At 39.5% G+C, this 22,590-nt stretch overlaps 1 protein-coding gene across 3 annotated transcripts in view; it reads left to right on the top strand.

The window, feature by feature from the left end:
- Astn2 (astrotactin 2) overlaps positions 1–22,590 on the top strand; it is a 951,602-nt gene that overhangs the window by 879,348 nt on the left and 49,664 nt on the right. For all 3 annotated transcript variants that reach the window (XM_051188027.1, XM_051188026.1, XM_051188028.1), the window contains one exon: positions 18,958–19,099. In XM_051188027.1, coding sequence (XP_051043984.1) covers positions 18,958–19,099 — 142 coding nt within the window. The remainder of the gene's footprint in view (positions 1–18,957; positions 19,100–22,590) is intronic.

The following is a 22,590-nucleotide window of genomic DNA, read 5'->3' as shown; positions in this document are numbered from 1 at the left end:
TCTGCTTTTATTCAGGAAGTCACTTTCTTTATGTGTCCATGTTTGCTTGTTTCACCTGGAAAAGAGGGGATTCAGTTCTTAGGTCTCTGTAGGACTTCATTCAGACCCAAAGTCTGTCAAGTGACAATATTGAGGTTGACAAATAATTAAAATTTTTTGATATCTCCAAATTCTCATCTCAAATCAGTTTTTCACTGTCTGTAGAGTTTGGAGATATTACTAGTGTGAAAATGAGCATGGTGGTGCCAGCTCACAGAGTGACTGTGAGGATTAGGAAGGCCCTCTGTGTAGAGTCTGTTCAAAGCAAAGAAGTGTCTTATCCTTGGCTCATGCCGAGGTACATGTCTTTCCTGACACCATCTCTTCCAAAACAATCCTCAGAACTCATCTAAATCCAAGTCTTTAAATAGAATGGAGAACCACAGTCCAGCAAGGGAAGGTGAGTCACAGAGTAAAAGGAAGGCAAATCACAGCCCAAGTTCACGCCTGACTTCCTTTCCTCTCCAGAGATCTGAGAATCACTGAGCTTCTCCCTCCCTTGCAGGACTTGGCCAGGACCAAAAGGCAAATGGAAATGTAGGGGCAATAAAGGCCGCCTCACTTCTTTGTGGAGTGAAAATAACACCAAAAGGGTAACTGGACACATCCCTTACTCCTTGGAGCCTTGGAAATAGCTGAAGAAACTCTTTCCCTGTCTTCTTCTTTCATTCTCCCATTGGAGCTCATTCCTTTCCTTATTTTTGGCTGCTAGTGGTTGGTCTGTCACAATTGGCTCTGCTGCCTATTCTCAACCAGGGCTCTTGTTTCTTCCTGAGAGGCTAGGTAGGGAACCCACTAGGGAGTCTCTCCTCATTTCACCATCTTCTGTGGCATCTCATTTAATTCTCTATATAGACTTGGAAATGAGAGCAGCAATAATAAGAAACACAATTGATGGAGGGGGAAAGACCCTGGATTTGACTTTCACAGCTTAGCTCAATGGTGTTATCTTTGTTATCCTTTAGGTGAAAGGTTTTGAATCATTTCATTACCAACCTGAGCCCTTAAATTATTCAGAAGCAACATATTAAGTAGCTACTATGTGGCAGACACTATCCTATAAGATAAGGTTAAGATACAAATAAGCATCTACCATGAATGTATGTTCCAGGTATGTGTAAAGATGATGATAAAATTACAGCTGTACAAAATAATTCATGTATAATATGTGCTTCATAAAAAATAAAGGAGGATGCTGGAAGAGAGGTTGGTAATTCCCTTTCTCAGGTGGTCAGAGAAGACCTCCCTGAGAAGGTGATGCTTGATTAAAAGCCTGAAAGGTATGAGAGTGTGAACACATGGTTACCTGGATGAGCCTTTAGCAGACTGAGAACAGAGCAATAGCAAAGGCCCTGAAGACTCCTCATAGAACTACAGTAAGAAGAGGGAGGAGAAGCCTCTGGAGCAGAAGTAAGCTCTTGGGTTTCCTGACTCTGAAATGATCGAGAAGAGTTGACATAGACAAAAGGGCCATGCGCACTGTAAAGTACCAAGTGCAATCTGAGTGTCCTGAAGCAGATCCATATCTTGTCTTAGGAACATATTCCATTCATCAAGGATAAGTATTAGTCTAAAGATTCCTTAAAATAAAAAGTATGTGTTTACACAAGTGCTTATATTTGGTACCATGGCATACATGGAATTTGAAGGGTGACTTTGTAGGATTCAATTCTCTCTTTCCACCATGTGGATCCTGGGAATGGACCTCTGATTTTTAGTCTTGATGGCAACCACCTGTATCTGCTGAGCCATTTCACTGGCTCTGATGTACAAATTTTATAAGGCACCAAATCTTTAAAACAGACCACTGAAATGGATGTACTTCTTCTTTCTACTTTACAAAAGAGAAGCCCAGTTGAGCAGGAGTCAAAAGACAGCCCGTTGTTCATTATAATATAATGTGGGTAATAAGATTCTGGGACACAATACAGGCTGATTGAGGTTTATTACGGGAGAATTCACTTATGCAAGAAACAGAAGACCACCACTGGTTTCCACTCCAAGGATATCCTTCGATCTTCTCTGTCTTGGACCAGGAAATAAGTCAATGCATCCCTGTTGGGACCCAGATGTAGACTCCACAGGTCAGGCCCACACCTGTCCCATTGGAGCGTGGTCAGTACTACAGGTGTGGGCGGGGTGCAGATCTCACTACAATAAAACACTACTGTGTTGTGTTTAGTTTAGTTTATTCCCTGGTTAAAAATCACCTGATGTCTCACCATACCCATATACAGACAGTAAGCTCTTAGGGAAGGAGAGCAGGGAAGCAAGATAGGCATCAAAGAGAAGTTAGATGACATCGGAATGATGTAATTTTAGGAATTCATTCTCCTGTCTGGTTGTCATTGTCCCTTATGAGAGTGGTACCTCTGGTGCTTAAGAGTAGTAAATATTTACTGAGAATATAAAATATGCCATTCAACTTCTGAGAACATGAAAGTACCTCCAGTCTTTTCTAATTAAACTCAAATCTTGGCTCTACAATTTTCCATATGATTTGGACAAGGTACTTCAACTCTGAATTGTGATACTTTCCTTCCTTCGCAAATTTGTGTAAATAGTTAATGCATAGAGTTGCTTTGAAGCTGAAATGAGATGGAATATGTTGACTACTAGGAATGGGATCTAACACTGAGTAGTGGATTATATTAATAGTCATTAATAGTAACAGGATCAGGGCCAGGTGGTGGTGGCACACACTTTTAATCCCAGCACTCTGGAGGCAGAGGCAGTTAGATCTCTGTGATTTCGAGACCAGCCTGGTCTACAAGAGTTAGTTCCAGGATAGCCTCCAAAGCCACAGAGAAACCCTGTCTCAAAAAAAAAAAAAAAAAAAAAATATATATATATATATATATATATATATATATACATATATATATGTAAATAATAGGATCTGTTAAGAAGGCAGGTGGAAAAAAATAACAATTACTATATGTCCTCTCACATGTGTACCACATGCACCAAAAATAAATATGTGCTTAATAAACATTAATTTTTGTTTTCTCTTTCCATTAAGTTAAATGAGCTATCTTCTCCAACCCTTAAAATATGGTCATTTCCAGTCATGACCACCTCCAAGCTCCCATCTCTCTTGTGCACACATGTGCTATTCTGTTTGCCCAGTACTTGGTTGAGCACTGCTTCAAGGGATGTCAAATGTGGGAAACTGGGTTTCACAGGTTTTGATGTTGATGCCCACCAATCCAATAAAATCCCTATAGACCTGTGTTAATCTCTGATCCTAGGTCTCATTTTAGGAAATCAGTGTGTTAAGAACAATTTGCAGCTATGTTGAAACAAAATATCCGAAGGAACAGGCACTACTTTTTAAAAAATGCTTTTAGGGTTTTTTTTTTTTTTTTGGTTTTTTCTTTTTTTGTTTTTGAGGTGGGGTCTTGTTAATATCTGTAATTGGCCTGGGACTCACTAGCACTGGCTTTCTTTTATATTAAAGTCTTTAGACTTAAGGCTTCGGTATTGCACAGTAGATGCACTAATTGGGGTTTGGCAACCCATCATCAGTTGTTCTCTGAATTTGAGAAAGATTAGGGAACCTTGGAAAGATTGGAGGGTGGGAGGATAGAATAGAAGTCAACTAAAAACAGTACCTCTGTATAAAAATTTTTTTTAAAGAAAGTGACTTTTAAAAATGAAGCCTTAAAGTTATGACACTTCTGGCTCCCTTGGCTCTAGTCCTTGAAGATCCAGGAGTTGGTACTGTACCATCTGAGCTCTTAAAATATATCTATAGGATTATGGAGATGGGAAGCTGTAACAGGAACTAAGACCCACTAGAGATATTGGGTTCCCAGAACTTCTACCTCACCAAGGGAGATCATCTTACCTACTGTTTCCAGGATGGTTGCAAGAATCAAATGTAGAAAGACTGATAGTGAAAGTCTGGTGACCTGTCCACAGTTAGGTTAATAAACATTCACAAGTGTACTTGACAATCATTTCTGTATGTGTGTGTTTGTTCATGTATATCATATATGTATTTGTATAAATGTGTCTTTGTTGTATGCATGTATATATAATATTTATAAATATGTATACATTAATGTCAATAGATGGGTTATGCATTATATATGTATATATACACATATAGATTGATAGATGATAGATAATCATAGATAGATAGATAGATAGATAGATAGATAGATAGATAGATAGATGCTGTAAAACCACAAGGTTGGGTATGAGTTAGACACTTATAAAATGTGTGTACTCATTCAGCATAACCCAAGCCTTGTATTTAACAGTAGGAAAAACTCATCCTCCAAGTTTCCAATCTTAGCATTACTTTTATAACTTTTATAACTTTCATTTTAGACTGAAAAAAAGCTGCTTGTTTGGTCCTGTTTTCTATTTAAAGAAAATTCTTAATGCAAATTGACTACAAGGTAGTCATTTTAATAGAGAATGAAAGCAACATACACATAGGACAAACAGATGGAGAAGTTTGAATGGGAAAGGTAGTGATATATCCATACCACACATTCCAGGGAGAGGTGGGAACGGGGCTCACCAAAATTGCTTTTCTCAACTGTCATGGGGCATTTTTCTCTAGTGGATATTCTATAGTTCACTTCTCCTTTCATGACTTCCTTTTCCCTTCTCTCTTTTCGACTGTCTCCACCTCTTTTCTCCTCCTTCCTCTTCTTCCTCTATCCCTGTTCCCTCTCTCCTTCCCCACTTCTGTTTATACCTTTGTATCTGTAAGTATCATACTCTCTTAGTTTCTCTCTGACTACTTTTCAACATTTTCACACACACACGCCTCATAGATATGAACGCTTGGAAATCTACCCCTTTTTGCCACCTTCCAGATTCCATCTCTTGTTAATGATTCACCTCAGCTTGGTAAAATGGTGTTACTTGCATGAGCAGAAATCTTGACTCATCTTTGCCCAGGGTGTCTCTCCACCCTTCTTGAAGTTTGCTTCTTCCAGGGATGGATGGAGAGTAGGAAGGGTGTGTGTGTGTGTGTGTGTGTGTGTGTGTGTGTGTGTGTGTGTGTGTGTGTGTGGTGTGTGCATGTGTATCTTGTCTGTGTTTGTGTCTGTCTGTGTCTGTATCTGTGTACATGAGCAGAAATAAGTTCAGGTAAGGAAATGGGCCAACTATCTAATTTAACTACCCTGGTTCATTGCTAGGGTCCCAGAGGCTGCTTTTGAAGGGTCCTGGTCAAATGTGCATTTGAGAAAAGAATTGTTCTCCCACTCTGAAGGAGAATAAGAAAACAGAGGCTTGTTTATACACTGCAGATACCATTTCTATCTCTTACCCCAGATTTGAAGTTTATATTTAGAAAAGAAAGAGAAACTTTGGGCATTCAGCAATTTCTAATCTCTGGGCACCTAGTTTATACTGTTCTGGTTTAGGAGGATGAGATGTGCTAAATACATGAGGATAACTCACTTGCCCAGATTTGCTAGGCTTTCTTTTTACTTATCTCATAGGAAATGTCTCATGAATTGGTATTTTTCATAACAATAATAATGCCAGTGAAGCTCCCACTCCTGGAGTGTTAGCTGTATGTTAGGCAACAAGCCAAGCACTCTGTGTATATTTCAAATTAGTCCCTGATATAATTCTACTGATTTTGTTGAACTGTGTTCACATCCATTTTGCAAGTTTAGAAAATGAGAGTGTAAGAATATTAAGCAAGACTGGGGCCACAGCTATCCAAGAAGCTGAGACAGGAGGATGTGAAATTCAATAGCTTTCTGGGCTATAAGGAGAGGTGGTCTAGGTAAATGAGTGAGACCCCCCTCTCAAATTCAAAGAGGAACAGGATGTAGCTCAATGGTTGACTATCTAGTTTCCAGTATTAAGGAGGAAAAGGAAGCAATAATATAATTAGGAAAATTTCCTATGGTAAGGAATATTTAGCTTGACAGAGGAGCTCAGGCAAATGGGAAAACATGGAATGTTGGATATACCTGTAAGACCAAATACTTCAAAGGCTAAGAGGTAAACATTTATTTTTTTATTTGATAGTTACTTCATTAGGCAGAAGGGGATGAGATAATTGTGTAGAATTTTACAAGGAGGCAGAAGTACAGGCTAATCTTCTGAGTCCCTACATATATATATATATATATATATATATATATATATATATATATATCTGAGTGTCTGTGTGAGTGTATATATATATATATAACATATATATATACATTATATATACATTATATATGTACATATGTATATGATTCAATGATCTCATGAGATGACTCTTTCCAACTATTCAAAGTGTGATGCACAAGGACGCCCTAACATTTCCCAGGCTTACTCACCCTGTGCAACCTTTTCCAGATTAGGAAGGAGGCTGTGCTTGTTCATTGGCCCACTCATCCTAAACAAGTCCAAAAAAATTGGGTTCATACCATAAATAAAGGCAAGATAATGCCATTTACATAACTTTTATCAGTTCGTGGGGACAGGAGAAAAATGTTAAAAGTAAGTTAAGGACAATAAGCAGGGTACAGTTGAATTGTAGGAGCAACGACTAGGGTCCCTAAAACCTTGAGATCAAAAGATCTGGACCATTTCAGAAGACACCACTGATGATCAAAACCTTAAAGGAGTTTTCCTAGCGTATTTGAAAAGTCTTTGTTGAAAGCAGCCTTACAGACTACAGCCAGGATTTCTGAATCTTCTTCGAATCCCCCATGACAGCGCCCCTTACCAGCAGGAAGTAGATTGGAAAGAACAAAGCCCAAATTCCCAAATATTGTCTATAAATGTTTGTTTTCATTTAAATGGACTTTGTTATATAAAATAAATTAAAAAGAAAGAAAAGTCTTTGTTGAATCATTAGTTCACTCTCTACCCTTTGTTTCCTTCATTTATTCAGCATATCTTTAATGAGTACTTATTGCATGAACCATAATCTCCTAGACATGGGGAGATCATGACCAAGATAGACAAGGATTCTGAACTCATGGAACTAGCATTTTAAGAATGAAACAAGGAAGAGGCAATAAACTGACTAATAATAGTACCTGCAAATTGTCCTAGTGATGAAAGAATCAAGTTCTAGATGATAGAACACAGTTAAGTGCTTTGTGTGGGTCTGATTAGATGGGATGGTACAGGGAGCTCTGATGAGGGAGAACATCACTTGTGCAAATGAAAAAATGGACCTTGAGCTGAAAAAAGATAATAGAAGAGGAATTCTCGAAGCCCCAGTTAGCCCTAGATCTTTATAGTATCCTCATCCCCCAACTGCTTTCTGTGTGTGTTATAAGCTCATTGGCTCTGAAATTCCTCCCTGTATTATGGATATGTTTTCAGCTTCATAGATGTCCTTCACTCCCACACTTCTTGTTCCCTGCTATATCCTTGAGGCTGAAAATTGACATTCCAGAATTACACATACGATAGGTAAAATAGTTGGTAGTGTATGTTTCTCTTAGTACAAACTCTTATGTGGGCATCACACTTTGAAGACTGCAAAGTACTTCTATAGACTTAATTTGCTCTGTGTAAACCCTTGTAGTGTAGATACTGACATCTTCACTTTAGAGACAACTTGAGGGTCATAGGATCATAGGACAGTCCCAAAGTGTGCGATGTTAAAAACAAAAACAACAGCCCTGTAGGTTTGGAATGAGGAGAACCTGGCATCAAATCTGAGTTTTGCTCTGGTGGAAGGAGCTGTGTGATTGGGCAGCTCACGCCAACTCTCTAAGCCATTTGTGTCTCCTCACAAATTGAAAATAATAGCTTCATCTTTGCCAGTTCAACACTGAATGCTGCTTCTTCACAGTGTGAGCCGGCCAGCAGTAACTTCACGGGTTTTACCTTTTCAAAGAGAGGGAGATATGAGCTGAAGTCCAGAGCAGCTTGGAAGTGTGAGGAGAGCCAAAGACAGCAAGTTCTGTATGGTCAGCCTTCCCTCCCCCCTTCACAACAGTATAACATATGGGAATTTGACTTAGAAAAGGGAAAGAAAGAAAGCTGTTCATGAATGAGTGCATCACAGGAAGTAAGCACACACTGTGGTCCTTAAGAGCAATTGGGATGGGGTGGGGATGCTTGGCTTCCTAGTCCTTCACAGTCTGGTTCCCAAATCAGCTCCCCTCACACATGGTAGCAATACCCACAGCAGCCAAATGCATTAGCATCATTTGTCCACTAGACTTTGGGGATGACAAGGGCTTTATGGCCATAATTAATCCAACTGCAGAAAAGCAATGGACTGATTAGCCAAGTACATATTAATGTTGCAGTTATTATTATTAAGTTCTATATTAATAATAAGTTACAGGCCTCCTCAGTGGGTCTCACACAATAGCAACCCTTGGAATTCTCCCTTGCTAAGCTGTGAACCTCACAGGCAAAGGGCTTTGTTCATGTGACTCACAACTAAGTCTGCAGTTGTAATCCTTTCCTTGACACCTAATAGGTGTGCAGTAATTGCTTGTGAACAGTTACAACAGTGGGTCTAACAAATTAGGCCTAGATCTCAGTAAGCCTTGACCATCAATTGTTATTTCTTGAAAACTCCTCAGCAGAGAAAACTCCTCAGCAGAGAATAGATCATTGTAGACTGTGTGTTTGAGGCTCTGTTGTACTCTCTTGTCTCGGCGCTATTTCAGTCATAACTGTGATGAGCAATTCTGTGTTCACCCAGGGTCACCTTGAGCTGCCAGTGATCTCAGACCCACATTTTGCATTATGTTCTACAGCCTAATATAAGACTCAGAGAGCTCCCCAGGTCCATGATGATCACAGCGTCTCACTTCCGGTGGGAGGGCTCAGCTAACAGGAATCAGCACCTGAAGGGTGGGTTCTCCAGTTCCTTGAATTCCAGCAAGACAGCCCAGAGATGTTCCAGTCACGTGGTCAAATGTCCCTGTAGAATCAATCCTCTGCTGCTCATATCAGCAACCTGATTGGCCTTATAGTGTCACTTCTCCTTTCTTATTTCTTTTTTTCCTGATGATTTCTCTATTCCTACTTCCTGTGATCACATCCCAAATGATCTATATGCATCCAAACTATTGTCATAGGATGTACATTGGAGAGAATGAAAATAAGAAGCTCTTTATGATTGTGCTTCTGGTTGTCAGTTTAATTTACAGTATTCAATAGATCTATTTACTCATCAGACAAATACTTATGGCAAATCTGTTTTGCACTGATTGACACCATTCTATATGAGGCTCCTCATGGAACCCACCATGCATAGATGCAAACAATACAATAATTCTTGGACTTGTGAGAGGCATCAATTGAAGTAAAGGTTGTCTCTTAGAATAGTAAATGGCACAATATATGTCTGAAGAAATGAGGCGTAAGGGATCTGGGTAAGAAGAGGCGATGAGTGTGTTCTACAGATATGATATCACAAGTGTGAATGCTGTAAATGCCCTGTGGCAGCATAATGCTTGCCATGTTACATAAAGAGGAATGGCAGCATGACTGGAATAAGTTGGGAAGAAAGGAAGAACTCAGACTATAAGGAAACAGGGAAGATGCATGGAAAGAAGGTCCTTGGAGATAGTCAGTGGATTATGGTAGAGGGAGAAAATCTGTTTCCTTCATCCTACAGAGTGTTTTATGGTAGGGAACCTCTGGAATTTGGAGTCTGAATTTAGACGGAATAAGAATTTAGACAGAATTTGGAATTATATTTAGACAGAATAAGACTTTGGGCAAATAGTTTTATTTTTCAAACTGTTCACTTTTCCTTGTACAATGACAGTCATGAAAATAACCTCAATGATGCATATCTGTGGGACTTTTGGTTGCAAGGACACTAAACAAATGGAAACTACCTTTGGCAGAAAAGGAAAAGTACTGACTTTCATAACTGCATATCCAAGGATGGATCAAGCTTCAGAGGCCAGTGGGTCCTAGGCTTTAAATAATGTCATCATGACTTGGTCTTTGTCCTAGGAGCTAGAACAACTTAAAAGCTCTGGGCCACTTTATTTTTTTATTATTATTATTATTTATTTTATGTTTATGGGTGTTTTCCCTGCATATATGTCTGTGCTCTTGGAGACCAGAAGATGGTGTCAAATTTCCTAGAACTGAAGTTACTGACAGTTGAGAGTTGCCATGTGGGTTCTGGCAACGTAATCCAGTTCCTCTGGAAGAGTAGCTAGTGCTACCTTCTGAGCCATATATCTAGCCCCTGGGCCATCTATTCTTTTTATCTCTGAGATGGGATGTACGGCCTTTGAGCATACATCAGCTTCAGAATAATAGAAGAGGCCTTAACTCTACCTAAAAGACATTAATGGATATTGTGGGAGAAACAATTCTCTAACAGAACTGTAATAAAGAAGAAGATGATTCTGAGCAGGTAAAACAACAGATGTCCGCTAGAGTGGGCATGCAAGGGAATCACCTTTGCCATGGTGCCTGGCTCATAAGGACTGTGGACACACTTATGCTAGTAGATCACTGGTTCTTTTGAAAGGCTTATTTTCTACTCATCTCCAATATACCATGTGAGTCTTATTTACCCAGAAAGCAGCATGGGTCTCCCAAGAGAGACTTCTTTTAATGCCTGCTGATGGGGTTCAGGGAATGACATTCAGGATCCAACTACAGAAGTTAATTTTATAGACTTTTATAAGAAGCTTGCACCAAGGGCTGGTGACACAGCAGTGATCAAAACACAGTTCTTGCTGGAAGCACCTCATGGCCTCTAGGCCAGCATGTAGTAGACAGCATGAAGACATTGGGTCCCTGATGTCTACTCTTTACTGGACCATTCCTAAGAAAGTTATTGAACCTTCCTGAAGCCCATCCTCTCCCCCATAAAAGCATAGTAAACCATTTTTTTTCAGTTGCATTCAATTTATATCAGTATGGGGGGGGGGCTTAGAGCATTTAATTTAACAGTTTAAGTGAAGGTATCTGCTATGATTCATGCTGTGAAAAAAGAGAGAAACATTTCCTTTGTTTCTTTTCTTTCAAGTTCTTCTCTTACAAAAGTATTTGTGTTTTCAAAATTACTGGGGAGTTAGACATTATGTGATGTGGTGAAAAACAAATGAGTTTGGATACTATGAGTTTTGCCATCAACGAGTGAGATCGATTAGTGAGACTTGCTGGGGGTCAGGAAGTAGGATGGAGGGATCATCAACATACACAAAACATCCAGATAATAAATGTATTATATATACCACTAGCTTGTTTTCTCCTTGTTCGATTCTCTGAAATACATGTGCTCATCTCCTTGCTAATGAAGGACCAGCTTTGTTAGAGTGCGGTCATCTATTTGTGGATGAAGAAAGCAGTTTGTAAGTAGTGAGCCTGGCTTCAAAACCAGACCTCATGTGCCCCTCAACCCACTTTGTTTCCTTTACTTCATGCTGCTATCGCAATAAAGACAAGGCTTATTATCACCCGTTCCTCTGATTTAAAACATCGCATTTTAGCAGAAACAAACCAGCTGCAGCTGATAGGTGTGAGGCCCCCAAAGCCTATTTTCTTACTGATAAGTTCTCAGAATGCATGCCTGCATTTGTCCAAGTAAAAAGGCAGGGAACAGTGAGGAGGGAGGGGAAACCTCCTTCCCTGTTTGGTGACCTGATAGAGAATATTGTCAGGTTACAGCAAGGCTAGCCCTGGAGTGGACAGAAGTTCCCCCATAGTCTCTGAAAGTGTTGAGTCCAGACTTGGAGACCTTTCTCCCCACCTGTGCTCCCCTTCCACTTGGAATTCTCTTTTGCTCTTCTACCAACCTGTTTTCAATTTGCTCTTGTGTCCAGCTTTGACTGTGACCTCAACCCAATCAGAAAGGAGAGGTGAGGTGGGCAAGAGGGAAAACCAGCAGAAGGGGGTTGAGGGGAGTGCTGAAAGGAGAGGGAGGGAGAGAATTGAGGCAGGGAGTGGGGCCTTTAAGAAAATTGCTTTGTTGATTCATGCTGAAGCTGCAGCAGAATGGCGGTTAAACTTCTCTGTGGAACGTGAGGAGAGTGTGAGTGGATAAAGAAACGTGTGGGGGTCTGGCCCCAGCCCACTCAGGTTGCAGCCCCAGAAGAGCTGTAATGGGGAACAGGCACATTCCTTTACAACAATTCCCAACTCCCTATCTGTTTTCAAGGAAAGAAAAACAACAACAACAAGAAGAATTAAAAATAGAATAAAGACTTGGACAGGATTGAGTGAAACAGCAGCAGCCTGGAATCTCAAAGGTCTCTACCAGGACACATAGTGTATGCCAGGGAGGAGAGGACAAGGGTGTCAAGATAGGGTGGCCAAATGGAAGGTACATGAGAGTCAGATGCAAAAGAGCCGATTTGGTTCTGGATTCTGGTCCCGGAGTACTCCCAAGCAACTGTCTTTCAGTGACAGGGTGTTACAGTTTGGGGGACTCAAGCATGTTAAACAATAATGTTTTTAGCCAGGTTGGGCAAGATGTCCCCATGGGTAAAGTCAAGATACATGTCCCACATATGAGTTGGGACCCTGGAACCCACATTAAGGTAGAATAAAGAGCGACTCCACAAAGTTGTTCTTGGGTTTCCATATGTGGGATATAGCAATAATACTACCACACACACACACACACACACACACACACACACACACACACACACACACACACAAAGAGAGAGAGAGAGACAGAGACAGACACAGTGAGACAAAGAGAGACACAGAGAAAGAGACAGAGAGTGCACGAGAGAGATATTCTTCTGTTTTTAAAAATAGAAATAAAACATTTAAACCAAGTTTGTATAAACAGTTTTGTATTTTTTAAAGGAAAACTAAATGGGGCTGGAGAGATGGTCCAGTAGTTAAGAGCCCATTCTACTCCTTCAGAGGACTTTTGGAGATCAGTGCTCATATAAAGATTGCTCACAACTACCTGAAACTAGCTCTAGGGAGATCCAAGCCCCCTGGCCTCAGCAGACACATCACTCATGTACATAAAACCACATTCATAATTCAAAATACAATAAGTATCAAATAAAAATAAAAACTAAATAATACATGGGTCGCTAATAAGGTTGAAGGTTAAAGTGGATATAGAGGAGGCCCTGGTAGTAGCTCTCCACAGTTGTTAGTCCTCACCATGAGGTCCAACTATTGTAATCTGCAAACCTGTTAGAATATATCACACTGGAAGCAGGGTGGACTCCTATGCCTGACATGGAACCTACCTCATAGTAAATGCCCATTAAGTATATACACTGTTCACATCAAATGGAGAAATCAGAAACTGAAGAGGAAGGTATCTGATGACAAAGTCAAAAGCCACACTGTTGTGGTGGCAACAACAAATAAAACCAAGCAATAATAGCATCTATTTTTAGTTCTTCCTGTGTGCTGATTAACTTATATATGATATTTTGCCTATTTACAATGCTGTATTTTCTAATATTATATTTCTCCAGTTTAAAAAAAGAAATAGACGCCGGAGGTAAGGATTTTATCAAAAGCTGGGAGTAAGTGAGGGTGTACAAAGGTTTAGTCCTCTGTAGAGTAAATTCAGAGCCAAGGCTCTTACCTACTGCATTATGTTAGTACTTAGTAAATTGTAGCACTCCCAGATTCAAGTATGGTATGTGGCAGAATCAAAATGCATGTGGATGAATTGTTCTGATCTGCATCTGTGTATAGAGAAGGACCCTGAGGTGTTTCTTAGACCCCTGTCCATTAGGTAAGGAAGGACACTGAAGGGCCATTCATTCACCTGTCTCCACATATGTTATGTTGCAATGTGAAGTAGAATGCCAAGAAAAGCAATCTTGCAATTTATTTTATGGGTCTGTTCTTATATTTAACAACCCTTCCTGTTGTCAGGTTACAAGCTGTAGAAGGTCAGGGACCATTTCTTTTATTGTTGCATTCCACAAGCCCATAGCTCTAAGAGGATGTGATGAACTTTAACTGTAAGTTGAACAGCTTTGAACACTATCCCCCTAAAGTCCTCTCCAGGAGGCAGCATCGTATAAAAGATGAGGCTTTAGCACTGACAGGTTATAGATTCGAGCCTTAGGCCCTTCTTTTGCAACTTTAACCTCTACTTTACTGTGGAGTGATGACTTCTGACTTGCTAGTTGTTATAAGGATTAAGTGATAAAAGTGAAGTACATACTTAAAGTATCTTTTCCTATTAAGTTTCTTCAGTCATTATTTGCATACAATCCCAATGAGAGCAATCTGGGCACTGTATTTCTGTAGTGCTCTTCTTATAAGTTGCTATATTCCAGTTCATTTTTCACTTGAACTATATTCAGAATCTTTGGAGCTACATAGAAGTTAGAACTGTGCTGACTGATCTAGCATACTCATAAAGCTTTAATCCATGGCCCAACTGATCCTGAGATTCATGGAAATATCTGGAAAGCTGTGTCCATTTGAAAATGAATGCCAGCCATCTTTTGGCTTCCACACAGCTAATTAATATTAGTTACAAGCATACTAAATTCCCTCATGAAGAGCCAACTTCTTCGATGGATATCTGGAAATAAATTGAAAGGCAGACAGACATGGAAACAAACTGTATGAAAACAAATACAAACGGCCAAACTTGCAATCCTGAGACTAAATGAAGCAATACCTTTACTCCATCCATTTTTCTCCTTTCTTTCTAATCTATAGTTCTATTTATTCTGCTTTGATACCTACTAGAATGGAAATGTTTGGTGATTATATCTGTGCTATCCAAAATAGGAATGTGCTATCCTACAATAGGAATGAGGTATCTAAGGCTACCATAAATAAAAGCTTCATTTACTTCTCCATGATAGCAAGTTTCTGCTTCTAGACATCTTTGTTTCTTTCTAGATTCTTAGCTTTGCTTTCTCATGTTGGTGAGACTTTATAGGAATAGCTTCTGATATTACTAGAGAATAGTCTCACACCAAACTCCCTGATCCTCTGGCTCTTAAAATCTTTCTGCTTGCTCTTCTTCAGTGTTCTCTGAGCTGTGGAATGAATTGTTTCATAGGTGTATTCACTGGGACTGGGCACACAACTGCATTTTCATTGATTTTGGTTTTCTTTAATAGTATTTTTAAAAGAAGTTTCCTTGACAGGAATGAGGACTACACTTACCTGTGGGTATAAGGACAAATATTTAGAGTATAGTTAGGGATTATGCTGGTTTAGTAAAGTAGTCCTATAAATTCTACTTTAAGATCAGTCACTACACTAGCCCTGGATAGTTGGCTACCTGTCCACTACCATTCCATTTCCCTCTTGCTGAGTTGGTCTTAATGACAATCATAGAGCTGTTGGTTACTGCTAGGGTATACACAGTGTGCCACTACTACACTATTAGAGTTATTGTGCTGGTTATTATTGTAGTTCTTAGACGTCAGAGCTGGGTGGGACTGTTAAACATAGTTTTATTAATATATTTAATAATATATTTTGATCATATTCACTCCACTCCTACCCAGAACTTCTAAGATCCACTCTAGATACATGTTCTCCCCTCTCTCAAATTCTGACAATCCAATATACTTAGAGGTTAAGAACCATCTGTTGGAACATGATTGACCTACCAAACACCATACTTTTAAGGAAAACTGACTCTCCTTCCCCAAGAAGACATCAAATAGCAAATAGCTCTTCAGGTAGGTATGGAGGATCCTGAGCCATTCCCTTTCTTAGCTGGAATGTTGCCAGGCTTAATCTTTTGTAAGTATTGTGCAGACAAACACAGGCTTCTGTGAATTCGTACATGCATCAATCCTGCCATGTTCAGAAGACTTTATTTCACTCCCATCATTCCTGACTTCTGGCTCTTACATCTTTCTTCCCCTACTTGCAGGATGGTCTCTAAGCCTTGAAGCAGGGTATGGCATAGTATTTCATTTGTGGCTGAATATTCTACTGATATTTATTCTGTGTACGTTGGCCAGTTGTGAATTTGTACATTAACCACAACACTGCACAAAGGAACTTCTCCAATAAAATCTGAAAGCAGCTGTTCCAATCTTTGAGTATAGAAATGAGAATTTAGAGGGCAGTTTGATGTTGTGTTCATCCCTGGGACATTTGTTCTCCTGAACCTTTGATTCTTGACAAAGTTTATAATACTAAGCATGTCTTTTCTTCTGTGAAGCAGGCCTTAAATGCAACCAGAAAGCAGTTGGTTACTGTGGAAAAGCAGCTTTATGGAGCTACAATCAGATCTAGCTCACTTACCCAGTTCGTACCTGAGAGAGGGAGTGTGGATTGAGAAAGGGCAGGTAAAGATACAAAGAAGAAGACAGAGACACAACATGGAGTCAGGATGACAATCCAGTGAATATTGAACACCCCAAGTTTATTCAACATTATATATATATATATATTTTTTTTTCCTTATTTTACATATCGATCCCAGTTCCTTCTCCCTTTGCCCCTCCCTCCCATGCCCCTGGGCCTCCCTCCCATCACATTACCCCTTCCCCAACTCCACAGGAAGGGTGATGCCCTCCAGGAGGGATCATCAAACTCTGTGATCTCATTTGGAATAGGGACTAGGCCCTACCTCCTGCCTCTAAGCTCAGAGAGCATCCCTCCAAGAAGAATGTGCTCCCCAAATCCTTTCGTGCACCAGGGACATGTCTGGTTTCACTGTCAGAGGTCCCTTAGTCTGCCCAGGCCTTCTAACTGACACCCACGTTCAGGGAGTCTGAGTCAGTCCAATGCTGGTTTCAGCTATCAGGCTGGGGTCCATGAGTTCAGTTCAGCTGACTCTGTGGGCATCTGTTGCCTGGTCTTGACCCCATTTTCTTATCACTCTTCCCTCTCTGCAACTGAATTCCAGGAGTTCAGCTCAGTGTATAGCTGTGGGTGTCTGCTTCTGTTTCCATCAGCTACTAGATGAGGGCTCTATGATGGCATATAAATTAGTTATCAATCTCATTATCAAGGAAAGCTTATGGTAGCCTTTCCACTGTTGCTCAGACTGTTGTTTGGGGTCATCCTTGTAGGTCTCTGGACATTTCTCTAGAGTCAGTTTTCTCATCAAACCTAAAATAATGGCTCCCTCTGTCATGGTCTCTCTCTCTCTCTCTCTCTCTCTCTCTCTCTCTCTCTCTCTCTCTCTCTCTCTCTCTCAAGTATCCCAACCAAAAGAGGGACATGGCAGAAGTCTTCTATTTTCCTATACAAGGAACAGACAGACTTTCTTCCCTTACTTCTCCAAGCATTTGTTAACCACACCTCTTATCTGCATTGAATGTCAAGAGTAAACACACCTGAATCCAAGTCTGTTGTTATTTAGATAAGACATTCCCTACCAAGGCCAAAACACCCTGCAGTAGTCATTTATCCTGTATTGTTTTGAAGAATTTCTGGGACACATAGGACCAACAACTTGAGGTGTTGTATCCTGCTGTTTATTTTGTCTTCTATGGCTTCTGGAAGGAATATTATCCCCTCTGAAGAGTAACTCACTAACTCTTTTATATGAATATATCTAAGTAAGAGGACTCAGCACTTCATACTGTGTGGTGTAAAATACCTCCTCATATGCTAGTTTTACTTCAAAATTATCCAATTTTAAAATTAGAAAGGAACAAGAAACTATTTGTGCTCTTTTACTTTATCTATTTTCAGTAACTTGTATTGATTTTTATTTTTATAAAACCTGTATATTTTTATTGAAGATAATTTTAAAAGTAGGGATAAGAAAAAGTAAGATATTAAAGTATCCATTATTTAATTTCAAAAACAGTAGTAAGAATTTGCTATATTTTTATTCCTCCTGTTTTAAAATTGTGTGTGTGTGCAGTTTTCACAAAATGATATTTTATAATCATTTGTCTTATTTTTAGCTAAAAATACATCATAAAAGATCTTTTTTATACCTTCATTTTCCCAAAGTTATTTTTAAAGTACATACAGTCTCCTTCCATTTCATTGAGCTATAATTGCCAAATTGACAGTTATTTCTATATGGCTAGATTTTTAGTTATATCTAAAACTGTGCTGTTTAAATAGTATGACACTGTCTGTCTTTGTACATTTCTGCACCTCTATGTTATTTTTTCAAGAATTATTATAGAATTTTCTTCTTACACAAAAGAAAATTAAGGCACAAAAATGAAGATTCCACTGTCTGAGTCAATGCAATGAACTCCTCCTTGTCAGAGCTAATTCTAAACGATTCAACCCTAAAAGTCTGGTCACTCATTCCAGCCTTACTTCCTAGTTTCTCTCATGGAGTTCTCTTTCTAGTTAACTTCAACTGTTTCCTTACATCCAAGGCTAAGTTAGCTTTCAGAAATATGGAGTTCAGCACTCACATTTATTTAGCTTGTCTTCCTTTGACATCTCCTATGTCTTTCTTACTCATCAGTCATAAAATTCTTCTTTGCCAACTCATCTCAATCTATATCCACCTCAAAATAACACTCTATGAATCTAGCACAGGCACCTAAGAAGGACCATTTATATGAAAACTCTTTTATTGTAAGTCCAACTCATTCAATATTCATGGAAAAACTTGCAACTCCAAGGAAAATCTTTGGCATGGAGTCAGAAGAAAATGGCAGTGACAGTATTGAAACAGTTACTCTATACCAAAAGAAAGAGTAACTTCTTTGTCTTTACATGCATTTTGTTAAAGAATAATTTACTTCATTTCAACTTTACCATATCTTACAAAGTTCATTATTAGTGTTCATGTGTCACAGGTAGTAAACATTAGGCATAAATTTGAATAGTAATTATGTGCCTGGTATGGTGGCATACAGCTATAATCTCTACAAATGGGTGGTGGACTGAAAAATGAGAATAACAAGTTAAAAATCAGCCTTGGGTACATGTGAAGAAGCCATTGTAATAAAAACAAAATAAACAAACAAGTGATCACATAGAGACTAGGCACTGTAGATGCCAATTTGTGATATTTTCAGATGTGCTCTTTTCTCTGGTAATGCCTTTTCACCAAGGCATGCACTAAAGAGCTCATCTGTTTTTATCTCATTTCAGGAGAATTCTTGAGTTTCGCTGATGACTTACTCTCTGGCCTGGGCACATCTTGTGTAGCAGCTGGTCGAAGCCACGGAGAGGTTCCTGAAGTCAGTATCTACTCGGTGATCTTCAAGTGTCTGGAGCCAGATGGTCTTTACAAGTAAGAAGTGATGGGTTTGTGGGGACTATAAAGTAGTGAGCATAGGTTTACACCTGGAAAGCATAACAGAAATAATTCTTTTCAAAGCATTATTGAGGTTTAATAAGGATCAGGAGAAACAACTAGGCTGAATAGATGTTTATTCAGGGAGAAATAATTTACAACATAGATGAACACCAGTAGGTTCCTGATCCCAAAGATGCCTCTAGATGTTCTCCTGTCCCTGTGCTGCAAGCAAGAGAGCCCCAAGAGCCCCCCTGCTCAGACATAGTTCCCCCAGGTAACATCTGCCCCTGTCCCCATCCCCAATGGTCATGGTCTGTGCCACAGATGCGGACAAAGTGAACATCTCACTACAGAGCAGTCCAGTGATTTTTAGCTTATATGCATGTGACCTTGGGAGTAAAAGTTTTAGAAGTTTCTGTTTACAATGTAGACCATAGTGAATACTACAGGATGCATAGAGGTTAGGTACTAAATTCTATTATTTCTAATGGTGAGTACTCTGAAACCAAGAAAGGGACAAGAGTTTACCCTGGTTCACAGAACAACTTATTAAGGAGAGCTGCCATGGAAATCCATGCCTACTCCTTTCTGTTTATCATACTGTCTCTTAGATATACATGTATGTATATGCACATATTAATTTATACTGATATATATAGCTTACATATGCATCTTCTTTCATATATATGTGTGTTTCTATTTTATGCCTGTGTATTCATAAAAATATATGGATATATATATATATACACATAATATATATGTGATGTGTTCATAAAAATATATGTGTGTGTGTGTGTGTGTGTGTGTGTGTGTGTGTGCAATATATATTATAATTTACTGGGCTCATTGTATCCAAACTCCTAGAAGTCTCTGTCACTTTCATTTGATGATGTCAGAGGAGACAGGAGGCTTGTTTTTTGTTTCCAACCACATTGAGTATTGCCACATCTGGAGGTAGCCATCATAAGTAACATTAAAGAACTCTAATGATGAAATCACAGGTCACCTCCTTTATTACCCTAGAAAGCTGTAAATGGTCAGATGCTAAACTTTTTAACAATTGCTCTTTTGTTCGCATCTTTTATTTATTCATTTACTCATTTTTTTCATCATTTATTCATCTACCCAAACCCATTCATCTTTCTCATTTATCTATCCTTCTGTCTCTTCTTCCACACATCTACCCATATAATTTATCCATCTGTTTATATATTATCACATAGAGTTTTCATTCACTCCCACATTTTCTAAGGATGTTTTTGTCTTCATACTACACTTCAGGTATCCATATGACAGATGCAAAAGGCCCTATCCTTGAGTGACTTAAAGCATGACAGTGATATAAAAGGATACATACATATGGGCTTGATATATTTAGTTGTATAAACTTAAATAGGTTGCCCTACATACATTGATAGACAAAACTCAAGAATATTACTGTGAGCAGAGAACTGGATGTTGTAAGCCAGACTTTACAATCTCACAGTTGTTATGATTCAAACTTTCTCTTCAATCATGTAAGTTCAGTGAATGCTATAGAAATAAGGATTCTGCAGTACACAAAGATGTCTGGGCAAGACAGCCAGAGAAGTATAATTGTGCCTTAAGGAATGGCCATGGGCTTGATGGTGAATATGAGGACTGCATCTAGGCTTTGGGAGCACTTTATAGCCTTGGAATCAGTACACACTGAGTGTCTGGGCTCTGGAGTCTCTGCACCTGTGCAATGCAGCAAGCAGACAGCTAAAAACTATGATGCTATTGAGAAGTGGAAGTTTTAGAACTTTTTCTGATGGCTGGTTTCTGATACCTCTGTTCCTCCTTAAGGACATACACTAGAGGCAGATAGATATCCATTCAAATTTGTGTCTTTCTTTATTAGTGTTCATTCTCTGGGCCTTCAGTTCCTTCTCTATGAAAATGTACATGTCTCTGGGAGACTTCCCTTTTCTCTTTTTGTACATCTTTCCATTTATATGCCCATTCATCTATCCATCTACTTCTAGGCTCCTGGGTGTGAGCCCCTAGTTAAAGTACAACAAGTATCGACTGTTATCTCTGTTGCTGTTGCTGCCTAATTGTGGCAATTGTGAATTTTCTCAGTGCCCCAATCTATCCTTTGAATGATGGGTAAGATGAGTAAGCATATCTGTAACAGGTCAGTGCCTTACCTAGTGGTTCTCATCCATTAAGTCATAAGGAGTAGCCCTATCTTTGGGTGGCTCTGTAGCAATGTGGTGTAGCTTAGTTAATGTCTACAAAAAGCAATGAAATGTGTTTATAAATCCCCCCAAAACAATTGATGCTAAGAGTTGATGAATTTGCTACATTTCCCTTCATTTCTTCTTTTTGCAATGATCTGGCACCATTTCTGCTTCTCAGCTCTTGGGATAGGGTCTCCTTCCTTCCTCTGCTTTAGGAATGTGTCTGTCATGAGTTTGTCTTCCCTATCTCTGGATACCTTTGTTTTATCTATTTTCTTTTTAAATAGATTTTATTAATGGCCCTGGGATCTGGGCTGCTCTGACAGGGAGCCAGGGTGTTGTTTGGAACAGTCTCCCATCCCACTGGCGGCTCTCCTCCCATGAAGTCTGACCGACTTGGTCTTGAGTTTTAAAATAGCTTCCCTGTCCATTCTTGGGGTTTCTTATTTTCTGCTTGCTCATTCCTCAGCAAAATTTCTTTTCTTCCTTCTGAGCCAAGAATACTGCATGTGGCAGCAGAAAGAGCACAGGCTTTGGGGACAGGCTAGCTTGGGTGTGATCCCGATTCTGCCCCTGTATGCTCAGAAAGTGTCCCACACAAGTGATCTTCCACTATTCTAAGTGACAAATTCTTCCTCCAGAAAAGGGATTGGTAGTCACTCCTGCCTCACAAAGTTCTACGACAGAGAACTTTATTAGGGATATTAAAAACTACTAGAAGCACAGTTTGCCACAATGCCTGGTACATAAGAAGCCAGCAGGAAGAGTTAACAATTTTCTCCTGTCCATTTTGATCTCTGACTCAACCCCTCATTATCAGGGTCGTTTTCTTTGAAGGACATCTGTGGATGAGTTGGTTTCTATGAAGCAAGTTGGGTCCAACCAGCCCTGAAAGGTGTCCTCTGGGATCACTAGGAAAGAGGAAGGGCCAGATCCAGGTGAGAAAAGACTTAGAGCAGAGTTTTCATGACAAGTCTAGTCAAACACTGCGTACTACATTCAAGCTCCCCAAAAGATTCAACTGTCAGGAGAGTAGAGGACCTCCTAAATGACTACCAAAGAGCCTGGCTCATGCCCTGCCCCCTCCACTTCTGTTGGACTCAGACTCCATATGGCCTGCCTGGTCTGAAGTTGCAGCAACTTACAACGAAGGTGCATTAGAGTTACTACAACTTGAGAGTATCATAGTTTTGCCATGGAATCTAGTCTCAATCCCTGCCCCATATGACTCCTGCCCTTCCCAATTACCTGCTTCTGTCACTTTCCTTTTGCCCACTCCAA

The sequence above is a fragment of the Phodopus roborovskii genome, unplaced genomic scaffold (assembly GCF_943737965.1).
Source record: "Phodopus roborovskii unplaced genomic scaffold, PHOROB, whole genome shotgun sequence".
Classification (NCBI taxonomy): domain Eukaryota; kingdom Metazoa; phylum Chordata; class Mammalia; order Rodentia; family Cricetidae; genus Phodopus; species Phodopus roborovskii.
This window is presented reverse-complemented; position numbering and strand designations above follow the sequence as displayed.